The sequence below is a fragment of the Neopsephotus bourkii genome, unplaced genomic scaffold (assembly GCF_033783945.1).
Source record: "Neopsephotus bourkii isolate Nb327-2 ecotype Australia unplaced genomic scaffold, CSIRO-AGI_Nbou_v1 NB_196, whole genome shotgun sequence".
Lineage (NCBI taxonomy): Eukaryota > Metazoa > Chordata > Aves > Psittaciformes > Psittacidae > Neopsephotus > Neopsephotus bourkii.
The window spans coordinates 6,739,948-6,754,012 of NW_026900709.1; the positions used below are offsets into that span (position 1 = coordinate 6,739,948).

At 47.7% G+C, this 14,065-nt stretch overlaps 1 protein-coding gene across 5 annotated transcripts in view; it reads right to left on the bottom strand.

Annotated features, from left to right (window-relative positions):
- Nucleotides 1-377: 377 nt before the first annotated feature.
- The window catches only part of NRP2 (neuropilin 2), an 87,904-nt gene continuing 74,216 nt past the window's right edge, over nucleotides 378-14,065 (bottom strand). For 3 of the 5 annotated variants that reach the window (XM_061378307.1, XM_061378297.1, XM_061378355.1), the window contains 2 exons: nucleotides 4,469-4,537; nucleotides 378-3,839 (listed from right to left, as the gene is read on the bottom strand). In XM_061378307.1, the coding sequence (XP_061234291.1) occupies nucleotides 3,535-3,839; nucleotides 4,469-4,537 (374 nt within the window). In that variant the 3' untranslated portion in view covers nucleotides 378-3,534. The remainder of the gene's footprint in view (nucleotides 3,840-4,468; nucleotides 4,538-14,065) is intronic. The other 2 variants (XM_061378317.1, XM_061378327.1) reach the window with 1 other exon arrangement.

Below are 14,065 nucleotides of genomic sequence, written 5' to 3' on the forward strand. Positions count from 1 at the left end.
CCTAAATGATGTTTTTGTTAGCTAAAAAGAGCACTCCTCTCCAGGGTCACCAGCAGCAGTGGTGCAGAGTGGCAGGAAGGGATTGGATTCACTTTTGGGTTTGCACTCAGGTGCTTCTCTTGGGACAGAGCAGCTTCCAGCAGTGCCTGGCTCTGGGAGGAGAGGCTGTGTCTGAGGGAGATGATGCATGTGTGCACAGGGGCTCTGTTAAAGCCTCATGTCACCTCGGGGTCACCTGGAGGGACGGGCAGTGCAGGGGGGATGGCCCTGCACACCTCTAGCTGTGCCCGTTTCCCTGACGTTTCTGGCTGCCCATAGCCCTCTCAGTTCGGTTTCCTTGTTGCTGCTCTTCCATAAATAAAAACCTCACTGGAACATAATCTCTACCATAATGTTTATTAAATAGTAATTTTAAAAGGTTTTTATACAAATCATATAAACACAGTTTGATTTTTTCTTTTTTTTTTCTTTTTTTTGTTTGTATTTTTTTTTACACCGAAGAATCACAGTAAAAGCTCTTTTAAGTCCGTAAGTCCTGGCTCAGCCAGTGAATGGTCAAACACCTTGAACTGCAAACCTTGGAGAAGTTCCATTTCTGCATATAATTTCTTAATGCTTTAATTCCCATGCTCAGCCCCGGCACCTTCCCACAGAATGAAATCATCCGGCACTACATCCCGCCCGTTAGCAACACGTCCTCACCACGGGAAGAGCATGGAGGCAACAGCTCATTTCAGTGAAGGCATTAACACCAATTTTTTCTCTCTTTTCTGAATTTCACAGAGGGAATTGTGATCGGAAATCCTAATCTATTTGCAGAGGAGGATGCAATGAATCAAATGCACTGACGACTTTTCTTTCCCCTGTTGAAGTTACAATCAAACACAGTTTTCTGTAGAACAGTAAAGCACCCAGCAGAGGTAAGTGAGGTATCGGCTTTGCAGCATTATCGGCCTGCTCCTGCCTGGCAAGCGCACGCACGTGGGTCCTGCCCCGTCGGGAAGGGGCAAGCAGGACGCACGGGGCAGGCGCTTTGCTGGGCCCAAGTTAGTGCCAAGATCAGCAGTACTCTCCTGCCCCAGATCAAGAGATATATTAACACGAGTCAGTCCCACGGAATAAGTCACATACACGATACAGAGAATTCACGTGCGTGTGCAAACACACTATTTCTGAATATATGTATACATGAACTCTTTTCTCTGTACGCCTACTAGACACCATAACGTCACCTTTTTAATTTATATATTTTCACCTATTGTTTGCCTAAGTCAACTTTTCTACTGTATGGTCTTTTTCCATTCATCCTTCCCCTCTCCTGCGATTTGAAGGGGATAAAAATCATTCAGCAGCAGCAATCCAGCTTTGAAATGGTCTGGTACATTCCCTCTTACTGCCTGTTTCTTCTGTGTGGTAAAATAACACCCCTGTGGAATTTGTCCACGAAGAACGCCAAAAGAAATACAGTGACTGGAAAGGAGAATCTGAGATACATTTACTGCTGTTTCTGTTGGGCACACAGTGTAAATTAAAAAAGTGAAGGCCTTTGTGTCTGCCCGTCCCTGCATGTCTGTGTATGAACTGTGGATGTCTTGATGACACAGCTGCTGGTATCAGCTTCCCCAGTAACCCAGACATCTTTCTCATAGTGGAGAAGTCTTCCCCTTCCCCCCCCCCAACCTTACTGTCAGATGGAGCTTTCCATGAAACACTAGATAAATGTTCCCGTTCCCACCACACTGAGGAGCAGCTGTGGCACTGTCCGTGCTCATCTCCTCATCTCCCCAAACACCTGGCCTCCTGCAGGATGTGTTTGCAGGCGCTGTGCCAACTGAGCTTCACAGCACATCACACCTTTGGCGTTCTGTGGTTAGTGAGGCGAAAAAAATCCATCCCCAAACTATTTGCTAGGCAAAATGTAAAATCAGGACACGTCAGGTATTTCCAAAGTGCTCTGGAAAAGCAAGCACAACGTGTTGGGAAGCTTTCCTGCTTATATATGTGCAAGCTGATAGGGACAATCAATCTGTGCCGAATTGGAAAAGAAGGCATTGGTTTGGGGCCCAGCACTTGAATTCTTGTTTCTCCATTAAATTGTTTTCATAACACTCCTCTCCCACGGCACAGTGGTAAGTGGAGAGGTATCAGCTGCCAGACAATGTAGCCAGACCACTTGAAAGCAGAAGGACCAGACTTCTCCCAGGCTCTACAAGGTAGAGAGTGTTGAAGAGTGTTTTGCCAGGGAAGGATGAAGGCCTCACTTGTTGTTTGATACAGCACTGATCATCAGATGGAGGAAAAATACTTCTTCTAAGGCACTTGTTCAAAGTAAAACAAAACACAGCTCATCATAAATAAAACTTCAGGTTTTTGCTACTGATCGGGAACAGCGCAGCTTTGCTCCGAAGGGATACGGCGGCAGCCGTTTGGTCCACCAGTGCCGACAGTGCCAGCTTGTGCTCCCCAGCTCCATAAAGAAGGGGAGCACTGTGAAAGAGAGAGGGCCAGTGAAGGGCAGGGTGGTGGGTGCCATGAGTGGGTTCCCAGGGACATGGCCACGGCTCCAGCCTCCTCCCCTGTTCATTTTCCCTCCCTGGCACTTTGGAGAGGCCTCAGCACCATGCCCCAAGTCAAACCAAGAGTGAAGCCCCCTTCCCAAAGCCATTGCCTGAGCGCCGGCAGCCTGACAGGCTTTACTTTTTGTTTGCTGCAACTTTTGCATTATAGCAAAAAGAAGAAGGGCAGGATTGAGATGGGTGGGAGATTCAAAGAAAGGCCTTCCTGATGAAGGCCTCAGCTGTTGCAGTCCAAGATCTGGATTTAATAAACGGCTCTTATTCGCAAATCGCTTTAAGGCTCTTCAGCTTCTCTCAAAGAGGTGCTTCTACACATAGGGTTTCCTTTCTATTTTGTTTCTTAATGATTTTGGGAAGCACTGTTGCTACCACTGACACTAAAGCCAGTATCACACCTTTCCACCCTACCAGGAGAAGGAAGGTTGGAGGTAACAGCACGCTTCCATTTTCAGGACTGGAAACTGCAGCTTTCTGGACTTAGTGTGAAATGCACAAATCCCTACAGCCAAAACGATATCTGGATGGGATCTAAAATGGACAGGGTCTCCGTGTGTGTGTGTTATTTCTAAAGAAATCCCTCAGCCTTCTCAGCAACTCACCAGAGAAAGGAGGTGGAAAATAACAATCAACATTTAGTTTTAACATCCAAAAGGTAAACCAGTCTCCTTTGCCACAACCCAGCCACTCGCATCAGCAGAAAATGAAGATGAACCAATAAACAAGGGTCTCGGTTCCCCCTCGCCCAGCACAGTCCAGGTTGCGGAAAAACCCGCTTGGTCCTGGCGGAGCGTGACCCACCAGTGGGACCTGGTGGCAGGAGCAGCGCCTCCCCTCACTCCTCCCGCACTTCTCATTCCCCATTATGGCATTCAGTTCCCATGGAAAACAGCAAATAAAGTACCCCCCTGCCAGCCCACCTCACCGGGCACAATGCTGAGGGTGATTCCCAGGACACCCATCAGGCCTCCGAACAGCACTTCTGGTGGTTCATCTTGACTTTGTGCTTGATGCCATCGTACAGCTCGAAGTTGTAGTTCTCCAGCGTGGTGGAGCTCCGCGAGGACAGCCCGGCATACGAGCACGTGCAGTAGAGAAGCAGACCAGCGCAGATGGCCCCGAGGAGGACGCCAAGGGAGCTCATTGCTATGATGGTCACCAGGATGGGATCCAGGGTGTACAGCCAGCTTTTTTCTTTGTCCAGCTTTGGGGTTCCTGGAGAGTTAGTAGAGAACAGTGTGTCGTTCCTATCCGATCCAAAGTAATCTGCAGTGGAATGGGCACTTCTTATTATCCAGGGATCGCTTTTTCCCCATCACCTTTATTCATTTCTCACGTGAGTTATGATGGCTTTACAAGAGTATAAGCCCTGCCATGGGTATCTTTCCACAGGATTCACTAACCCAGGTCTAGAAGTAATGTGAAGCACTGAACTACCAAGAAAGTGAGGTGCCCTAATTCCCTTTTACATCTCAGGCTATCTAAATAGCATGCTAGCATTTTACACCCACCAAAACTCTGGCCTTTCAAGTGCCATTGGGTTCAGAACTATGGAAACAATCTGTCACAGCACCCAGGCTTAATTTTCTCCATTTACAAGTCAAAATGCCATGCAAGCAGCAATTAATGCTTGAAAGATCAGTTCCACTTGTCCTAACACAAATACAATATATTGACTTTTAAAGGTTGCTGGCTGGCTGTTGAAAAAGGAAAACAAGAAAAGAACCTAATGTCTTTGTCCAGACACTAAGTCACCACATCAGTGTATTTTTTCAAGCATGTTCTAGCTTATAGCTCCCACTAAAGCTGAAGGTTGTGAGTAATTAATTGTAGCATCTCATCGTGAAACACAAGTTTCCCCAGATAAATTGCCAGTGTGGCATTTGGGTACCAACCTGAATCATCGTTGTCTTCAAAGTCTTGCTCAGAGATCGGAAAGTCATCCTCCATTCTTGGGAAGTTTACTAGAACAACAAAATGGGAAGCACCATTTGTTTAAAGTGGATTTTTGGGGGCATTATTGTCACTGGTCACTGGACTGCAAGACTGGTTGGAAGAAAACAATAGTTAAACAAAGGCAAGGCTCTTCCTCATGGAAGGAGGAAGAACTCTTCCTTCGACTAAAGTCAATGAAGACTCTTTCAGACTTGAGAGAACAGCATCTTCCCACTACATCACATTTCATTACCACCAAATGACCAGCTTTTAAGAAGAAATGAGAGTGAGTGAAAAGCAAAGAAACCAGATAACTTGAATAGCACTAAAATATTGTCATTGGTGCCTGCATAATGGCCATAATTCACTATTAACATGCTCATGGGTATTATCCTTACAACTCTGAATAGGATCTTAGTGCCTGTCATTACTTGCCACTAATGCTAGATCCATTTAGGACACTCTACTTTTCATGTTTTCCCATACATCTTACTGGACACAGAGCTTCAATGACCCACTTTCTCTTTGGGTACTCAAATTTATCTGAAATTTGAGTAATTTGAGGAAGTCATGTTTCATCATTATATGTTTTAATGCTGGTTGAAATGGGGAGAGCAGCAAATGGGTGTCCATATCTAGACATTTATGTTAACACTCCTCTGATCCAAATTCCTTTTAGTGGTGACATTTCTCTTTATTGTTCAGCACAGATCAAGCAATAGTGACCAAATGCATACGCTGTAATCCCAGAGCAGAAGTTATTTTCCTGTGCAGCCTTCCTAGCATTACCTCTATGTATAGTTACCATGGCTCTTTTTTCAGTTTTCCAAAAGAAAAATGCCCTTTCGTTTCTATCTGCTTAGATTTTTCAAAGCTGACAGTAGCTTGGGGTGCTCAACTGAGAAGGCACCTTGAAATGATCAGGAATGCAGAAAATGAGGGACTGCTAGAAAATGCTAGAAGTCACACTCTTGAAATAGTTATGGTTAAAAACCAAGGGTACTTCACATCTTGTGTGAAAATAGCAAGAAGCGTTTAAAGAGTTTGCTTATAAACAACAAAACCCAAAGAATGTAGCTTGTGCCTAAAAAGCCACGTGTGAAGAAACCACTCAAAACCCTATAAAAGAATATTTGTGCATATTTTCACAGAGATTTAGCACTTGAAAAGCCCTCCTGAATTGTCAAATCATGTATTTTTGCTATCCCAGGCAATGGTAGGAGGCAGTTCCCCACCAGAGACTTTTCAAGGTTCACTTCCACAGCAGGGGGCTCTGCTGAATGCCATGCTGCCCCAGCACCACCTTATATCTGAGTGCAATGATCCTCTGTGCTGGTACTCATGATACTTTCCCAAATACCCATTCCTTGGGTAGAGTTCCCTTCTGCCTTCTGCACTCAAAGGATTAAGGGATTTCTTTGAATTTTCAAGTGAGCCTGGCAACAGGAAGAACACTTGGGCCTCCTGAGGATGAGGTCTGTGTCTAGTGAGCCAGGTAATTCAGCGGGTAGGTTGTTGAAGAAACATAGGTGCACACCATTTTCTGTAAATCCTCACTTTAGCAGCGAGTTCACATGATTTCTCAACACTTCCAGAACTGACAGGCCCAGATGGCAACATCTTAGGGCTGGGAGAACTGCCTGAGGGCCCCTTGCAAACATTTAGAGCTGAACATGTGGAAAAATAACTTGCAAAGCAGTTCACACGCGGAGACGTCTGCTCTGCTAGTCCTCCATCAGAAGACAAGCCATGACATTTGCCAGCCGTGTCACCCGCACAACGCTGTGGAAACTGCAGGTTGCTCGAACACAAGCAAAGGTCAAAACTGGACCATGGTTTGCTCAAGGAGCCCATGTGTGGGAAAAGACTGTTGAAGCCTTTTGCCTTTCCATATTGTAGCTCCTCTAAAACTGTGTGAGAACAAGCTAGCGATTTGGTGCTCTTTTATTTCCCAGGGTAGCCTTGAGGGAAAAGCCAGAAAAAAAGAAAGTATTGGTTAATCAACACTTTCAAAAGAACACCAGTTCTTCCAGCCTGAAAGGAAGGAGCACTGGGAAAACTTGAAAAGAGAGAACATTTATACAAAAAGCCAAGCCCAAAATCTATTTACTTTTCTAGCAATTTTCTCAATTCCCTATGCTAACATGACTCCAAGTCTTGCTCAAAAGATACCTTGTTCCTCACCCATTCTCCTTCCTCCTCAGGCCTGTGGTAGGCCCTCATTCTTCTGTTCTCTGCATGCCATTTCACTGCCATCAGATCGTCTGTTGTCACGCAGGGCTCTACCCTGGCTTTGGAAAAATAGGACTCAATGTTTCTTTTTCCATCCTTGGGTTTCTAAAGTCATTAACAAATCAGCTCTGCCTGTGGCTGTCTGTGGGAATTGAAGCTGGTGGTCTCATTGCAGTTCCTAGTGGAGATGATTTCTCTCACAAAGACTAGCCTGCTATTTGTCATCAATTGCGCTCCTTTGTGACAAGTCTCAGCAATATTGTCACAAGTGGAGCAGGCCATGGAAGAGTGCCCCTTTGGAAAGTGGTCCCCAGAAAAGCCCCACAAGCTGCTGGACAGAATGGGAGAAACATGCTGTGCCTTGTGCTGTGGGGAGACACTTCCCTAAAGGGCAGCTTTCAGGTGCAATTTTCTTTGCATTTTAAAATGAAAAAAAAAAATAAAATAATAGAGAAGGGTAGGCAAGAAAATTAGGGGAAACTGTATTTAAACATGAGGAATGCTTTCTACAATGTGAAAAGCCTTTTTCAAAGCGTGTGTGCTGAATTATAGCTGTGAGCACCTAGCCAGTCATGCCCCAAAGATGATGTTAGCGATGCCTTTGGAAATGGCCAGATGCTGATAAAGGCTGTTATCTGTTGGATCTGAAAGCACTGCCAGCTAAAAGGCTAATTTATGGGACCTGAAAAAAGAAAGATAAGATTCTAATCAAAGACAAGGAGCGACTTAAGTACCACATTCATATGAACTCACATAGAGGGAGAGGAGAAAATTAGTATTTCCAGAGATTAAGGAACTTCAATGTACATCTGGTTTAAAATAGCAGCAGGGGTGGGAGGGATCGGGTCAGGGAGGGGATTACTGGAAAGAGGTGACATGTAGCTTAATATGCCTTACCAGGGCAGCAGGGGAGGCACAGAGTACACAAGAGTACAATAAGAGCAAGGTTCTCTGGTGTCCCACCACAGATACACACACACCTCTTGCAGGAAAGCTCTCTCAGATCTACCCAAGGCCCCTCAGCTGCAAAGCTGAGGTCAGTGCATCATATGGACTGGCATGTACTTCCCACTACCACACACACTCAGTGCCAGCCTGCTTGCAGGGGCTTACCAGCAATGCACACTGCCTCAGGCAGAGACCTTTGCAGCAAGCCAAGAGCTATTGTTTTGGAGAGGACATCCAGTCCGAACATAGATGAATTCCTCCAAGGCAAATGACCACCATCAAGAAAAAAATGCTGTTTTCTTCCTGAACTGACTTCATCTGGTTTCAATCAGGGCACTGAGCACTGCATCCTGCCGGGTCCCTCCATTGCGGGACAAATGTTCGTTACCATGCATCACTCTACATCTACATGCATTTGCAGATGGTGCCTCTCAGTCTTCATAGGTGAGCAAAATGAGCCTCTCAACAGAAGGTTCCTTCCCCAAATGATACACTAAACTTGCAGTATTTTCCAGCCCTTTCTGTTGCCTGCCCACAGCCTCCCTGGCACACAGCAGAGCGCACTCCTGCCATCCTGCTCCGCATTTCCTGCAGGCTCTGCGGACAAAGGAGATGCAGCAGGTGATGGTGGCTGGTGGGCTCAGCTACCTACTATCTCTCACTCTCTCGTAACAACTGAGCCGTGCATCCTGGTACAAGAGGGGTATCCGTCTGCCCTCTGGTCCTTTCCACAGTGGGGAAACAACCATATGCTGCTTGCTTCCCTGAAAGCAGCAAGTGTCCTCCTATGTGTTCACCCCTCTCTCTTGTGGCTACAACATCCATCTTGGCTGGTGCTATCCTGCCCAGCAAGGGGAACACTGGAGGTGTACAACTGCTGCCCTGCCAAATCGCACCCAGGAAGGGCTGAAACATTACACACAGCTAAGTCCAGGAAAAGGGGGTCAGAAATTACCGCTCCCCAGCGCTGGCAGCCAGAGCTCCAGCTCTGCGCTCACGCTCGCTTTTCTCCCTTTGCTCATTCCCAGCCCTTTTCTCTCGGCAGCAATAGTGCGACTCCAACTCACATCACTTTGTTTTGACACAGCGGAGCAGCCGCTGTGGCCTCGCCTTGACTCCGCTCTGTTTGGCGGCAGCAGCGCCGCGCTGCTCCTTCGGCTGGGAGCCCAGGGGGCTGCGGGAGCAACACTTCCCACCCTCCGTGAGCAGGGAAGTGCTTCTCAAAGCAGCAGCACAGGCACCAGGCAGAAACACTCCCTCTGAATCCCCCACCGCTCTATTTCCAGCCCCAAATCAGCCTCACTTCTCCCTTCCTCACTCCTCCAGAAACACAGAACGAATTTAGTTTACAAAAGGGCTCAATCCCTGCCAAACTTCAAATTAAAACAGTGCTTTGGCTACAGGTGAGCAGTAAAGAAAGCAAACAAGCAGCTTCTTCCTGGCCTCTGCAGCACAGGAACCCCCCGACCTTATCCTCAGATTGCCTTGGGGCTGCTTCAGCAGCAATGCATGGTTCACATTGCAGAGCAATCATCAAACCAAGGGGCATTGAGGAATCTCTTGTGTTCTTTGGGTTCCCATGTGCAGAGAAGATAGGGAAGCATCGCTTGCCAGGTGAAGACCCCACTGAAAGCTCTTGGACGTGTGAAGCCAGGCTGGGTGTGGAGGCAAACGCAAGCAGGCAGCTATTACCAGCCCCAGCACTGCCCTCCAATGCGTGGCACCCTGCCCTCGCTGCACGCATGGCGGGTGGCCAAGGCAGCTGCCCAAACTCGGGACCCTGCCAAACCCTCCCTCCAGCATCACATCCTCTGTTGCAGCCCAAACCTTTCCCTGGCATGTCCTGCTTTTGCACCTCTCCTCAGAATCAGCACGAAGCCAGGGAAAGAGTGATGGCAGCATGTGTGTGTAGGGCATTACAGGGTGGTTTTCCTCTTCCCTTCTTAGTGCTGGACTACCCAGCTAAGGAGCCACTATTTGGGTTTGGTGCTCCGTGCTGGAGCTCACCAGTCCCAGCTCCTTGGCGCAAGGGCAGCACTGCCAGTCAGCTACCACAGCACAAGGGCTGGAAGCCGGGGGAGAAGCTGGCAGCTCTGCGGCATCCTGATACGTTTATCACCCTCCCTGTTGTTGCTGTTTGTTTTTACAGCAGCAATGGCTAACGACACTGTTCCTCAAACTGGCAGTCACGCCTGCAATCGCTGCTAAGAGCCGCCAAAGCCACTGATGGAGGAGCTGTGGCAGAAAGCCAACAGGCTGTCCAAGCTCGCCTCAAGGCCCTTGCCTGGTGTCTGTGCACCTCGCTCTGCTGTTCTGATGTGGGGTAAGATGGGGCCAGCCCTGATAAAGGTTTTCACAGGGTTTCTAGAGGGGCAAAAATCCCAGCACAGCCCCATGCACAGCCTGGTTTCTACCTCATTCCCTTCCATTCACCAGCAGGGGCATTTCAACCCTGCCCAGGAAAAGCCAGCGTTGCCCTTTCAGCATGGGGACAAGCAGCTCAGGGTTCCCTATGCCAGGTGTCCTGGCAGGAGGCTGACCCGGCTAGATGCATGAGCACTCCTGAGCCATCATCCATCTTGGGCATGCTGACATTGCCCAGGCAAGGCACAGCACAGCCCTTCCTGTGGCACCCTTTGCTTTGCCAGGTCATCGCTCCCTCTGTCACACCCTTGTTAGCCACCGGCTTTGTGCCACCACTTAGAGAGTGCCCTTGGGTCCTCACCCACAGCCACACGGAGTCACTTTCCCTACAACACGGCAGCAACTGCAGAGGTAAAAAGACACCATCACCCCACATACCACCAGGGGACTCACGCCTGCACCCTTCCCGTGACATGCAGGAAACAGCAGGCTTCCACCCCTCATGACACTCTGAGATACGGAGCCCCTACCGCTACCCCATTTACCCCTTCTTCTTTTAAAATAGACTCTTAAATGCCTGACACTACCTGCAGCAGAGGTTGCATCAAAATCACACCAAGTTGTATTCTTCTTAAACAAAGTGTGCTCATTTTAGCTGCCTTACTCCCTACGATGAGCAGCAGCCTGAGCAGCACCCAGCTCCCCGGTCAATCTGGCTGTGGCGCACATAAGGAATAATTAAACCCCAAATGATTCCTCCCTTTTTGTCTGTTTACTTCACAGAATTTTTTTTCCCCTTGTTGGGAAGCCATCAGCCAGTCTCTCCCTCCCTGCTTTTCGCATGTGCATATTTGTTTTGAGTTTTGCTTGGACAGTCACTGAAGTGTACGAAATGCAAATTACAAGTGTATGGGCTTTGCTGTACAATTAGATGGGGGGGGGAAGCTAAAGAAAAGCTGGTTCCTCAGTTCCATTTGTGTTTGAACACCCACAACGAGGGATCACATCTGAATTAATTTTTGTTGATGGCCTGAATTCCTAGTAAAGCCAGGAAGTTTCACTGCAAAGCTGAGCTGCATGCCAGAGTAAAGAGTATGATAGAAGGCAAATAAATGCAGAAGGGAAAGAAAACCTCTCAAATTGGCAGCAAAATATCTTTCACATGAAATGCAATGCTGCTGACTCCTCTGAAGGGGCAAAAGGCACACCTAGAGAAGATGGGAAGATGCTGCAGAAGAGACCCCTTTCACAAGCTGGGAGGAATCGGATGGAGGGAAGGCAGGGGACACACATCCTTGGTGCTGCTGCGCTTGGGCTGCTCCCACACAGCTCTCCTATGCAGCCCGACTTGCAGAGGCCCAACAAGGATTTCAGGGAGAGGAATGCATTGCCATTTTCATTATTCATTTTGGTAATGGCTTACCCTGTGTTCATGGTGCTTATGGACGGAGCGCACGGTTTGGCTGAGCTGGCAGCCAAGCCAGCCCCCAGGGCCCTGGGAAGTCGGACGTCCTGTCTCCAGGGGCCCAGATGGAGAAATTCTGCATAATCACAGTGAGCCATTTAGCACTTAAGAAACGCTATCGAAATCCCCAGACAACCCCAGTGTCAGTCCAGCCGCCCAAAACTCCCACTACGGGCTGGTACAAATGTAATGGATCTAAAAGCCGCTGCTAATGGCCTGATCCTGAATGTGGCAAGGCAGGGTGCGCACACAGGAGCTGTGTCTGCATGCAACAGGAACAGGAACTTCACTTCGCTAAAGCAAACAGCCCTGATGCTCCAAAAGAAAACATGGAGTTTTGAAGCACCGCTTTGCTTCAACCGACATCGTTCTTGTTAGCACAGAAAGAAGAAGGAAGAAAACCCCCAGATATTTGTATAAAAATATCATCATTTTATTACATTCCACACAATACATCTTCAAAGAGTTTCAAATTTCCACAAGATATTTTTCACACACAGGCAACTGGGCAACGCTGGGGATGTCAGGGCTTGAGGAGCAGGGGAGAACTGGGAATAAAAATCAGGAAGTGACCTTCTGTTTTGTCTTTGGTGATTTTGGTTTGAAAGACAGGGTGTCACATTCTCCTCCCTGACACACCGATGCGCACTTGCTACGTCCATGGGGGTGAACCTGGTTGAAGCGAGGGGATTGTCTGACCTAGGGAGATTGAACTGACTGGAAACGTGATGCTATCACCTGCTGACATGGCCAGGGCTGACCTGAAAATGCAGCAAGCACATGCCACTATTTCACATCTGTTTTAATCTGGAGCTGGCTGAGGGGGAGTGGATGGCCGGGATTTCACATCACCAGCCATATGCACTGCAACATCAGTGCTGCATAATGAGAAGGCTCCCGGGGAAAGCATTCCGGCCCTGGAAGCTCCTCTCTAGGAGCTGCCTCTCTAGGCAGCACTACCTGCAAGGTGACGGGAGCTCACATGGGTCCCTTCCGTCTCTGCTGGGACAGGGACATCCCTGCTGCCCTTGAAAAGCTCATGGGAGTCAGACCTTGGTGGGATGCTGCCCCAGGCACTCACCACCCCTAAAGTGCTCACCATGCCAAATCACCCCAGGCTTTTCTGCACTCCATGCACACTTTAGACACTTGCTGCTGCAGCTGGGGGGGTCCTGCTGAACCCTGTTGAGTAAACAGCATGTGAGCTAAAATAGGCTGCATGAATAAAGGCAGGGAGGGAGAGGAGACTGACACCCCATCAACAGAGATCCCCTGGGCAGAGGGCTCCACTGCAACAGGGACCAATATCACAGCACTGTTTGTGTTTCCAAAAGGAAGCTCAAGACTGCAGGGAAGTTAACAGAGCTGCTCATCTCAATTCATTCTATGCAATATTTATGGGCAAAGGATGGGTGGGGAGCACTAGCAAGTTTAGGATGGAGGAGGGAATCTGATCACTCAGCACAAATGAACACAAACCTTGCTCACTAGAGGTACTTTTCTCGCCTGCAAACAGATTAGAGTTAAGGATTCAAACAACTTTTGCATCTCATCATTCAGTAATTTATATAAGGCATTTCCACTACAACATGCTGGGCCACTCAACAGTCGGAGGCATGTTAGAGGCTCCATCTCACCTCCCTGGTTAAAGCAGTAGCAATAGCTGGGCCCCTCAAGGCGCGCCTGCTAGGCTTTGCTTGCTAGATGCTACCGATGCTTTAAGAAGCAGAACATTAGCAAACGCAAAACTAACTGACATTCTAGAAAGTCAACTGGCAATTTTTGTGATTCAGCCGCTAGGAATTGGGCAGAGTTAAAAAACCAAACCTAAGACCCAGAAAGGGGAACTATCCTTGTCCTAGCAGAAAGACAAGGAGGAGCCCTCTCCCCTTTTCCTGTGTAAAAGTAAAACCATCAGCACCCAGAGCAAGGATACTTATAAAATAAATAAACCTTCAATTCTCAAAAAACTACAGTATTCAGCATCCACCTTAGACCTCCTGAAGTCTATGTGTTACCCTAAGGCTGGCTTTAACAGATACAAACAAAACATTCATTATGAGCTTCTCTGATATAAGGCAACTTTAAATAGATTCACTTGCAGGTGAGGGAAGGAAGATTTCCTCCCCCCCCACACACTTCCAAACAATGGCTGTGTTATCATGTTGGCTGCAGAAAGAATAAGATGGAGAGATCTTACTTTTCGGATGTCTATGAATCTCTCTGGATTCTTCTAGCCATCTGAGGTGGACATTCCTACTGTCCAGCCTGGCCTCTTCTTCTCATTTTGCACCCGAGACATTAACACTATCAAACAAGAAACCCAGCCAAAGCTAGATAAGGCAACAAAAAAGCATTGCTCTCTTTCCCAAGTAAACAAATCAGGGTATTTACCATAAACATGACCCAGACCTTCCAGAGAGGAGGCGGGAAGGGGGAGAAATGGAAAACAAAACAAACAAACATTCCCTGTGCAAGTAGAAGCAACAACAAGCAAATTAAAAAGGGGCTGTTTCTAAATATACATTCAGTCAGTCAGACACGCACA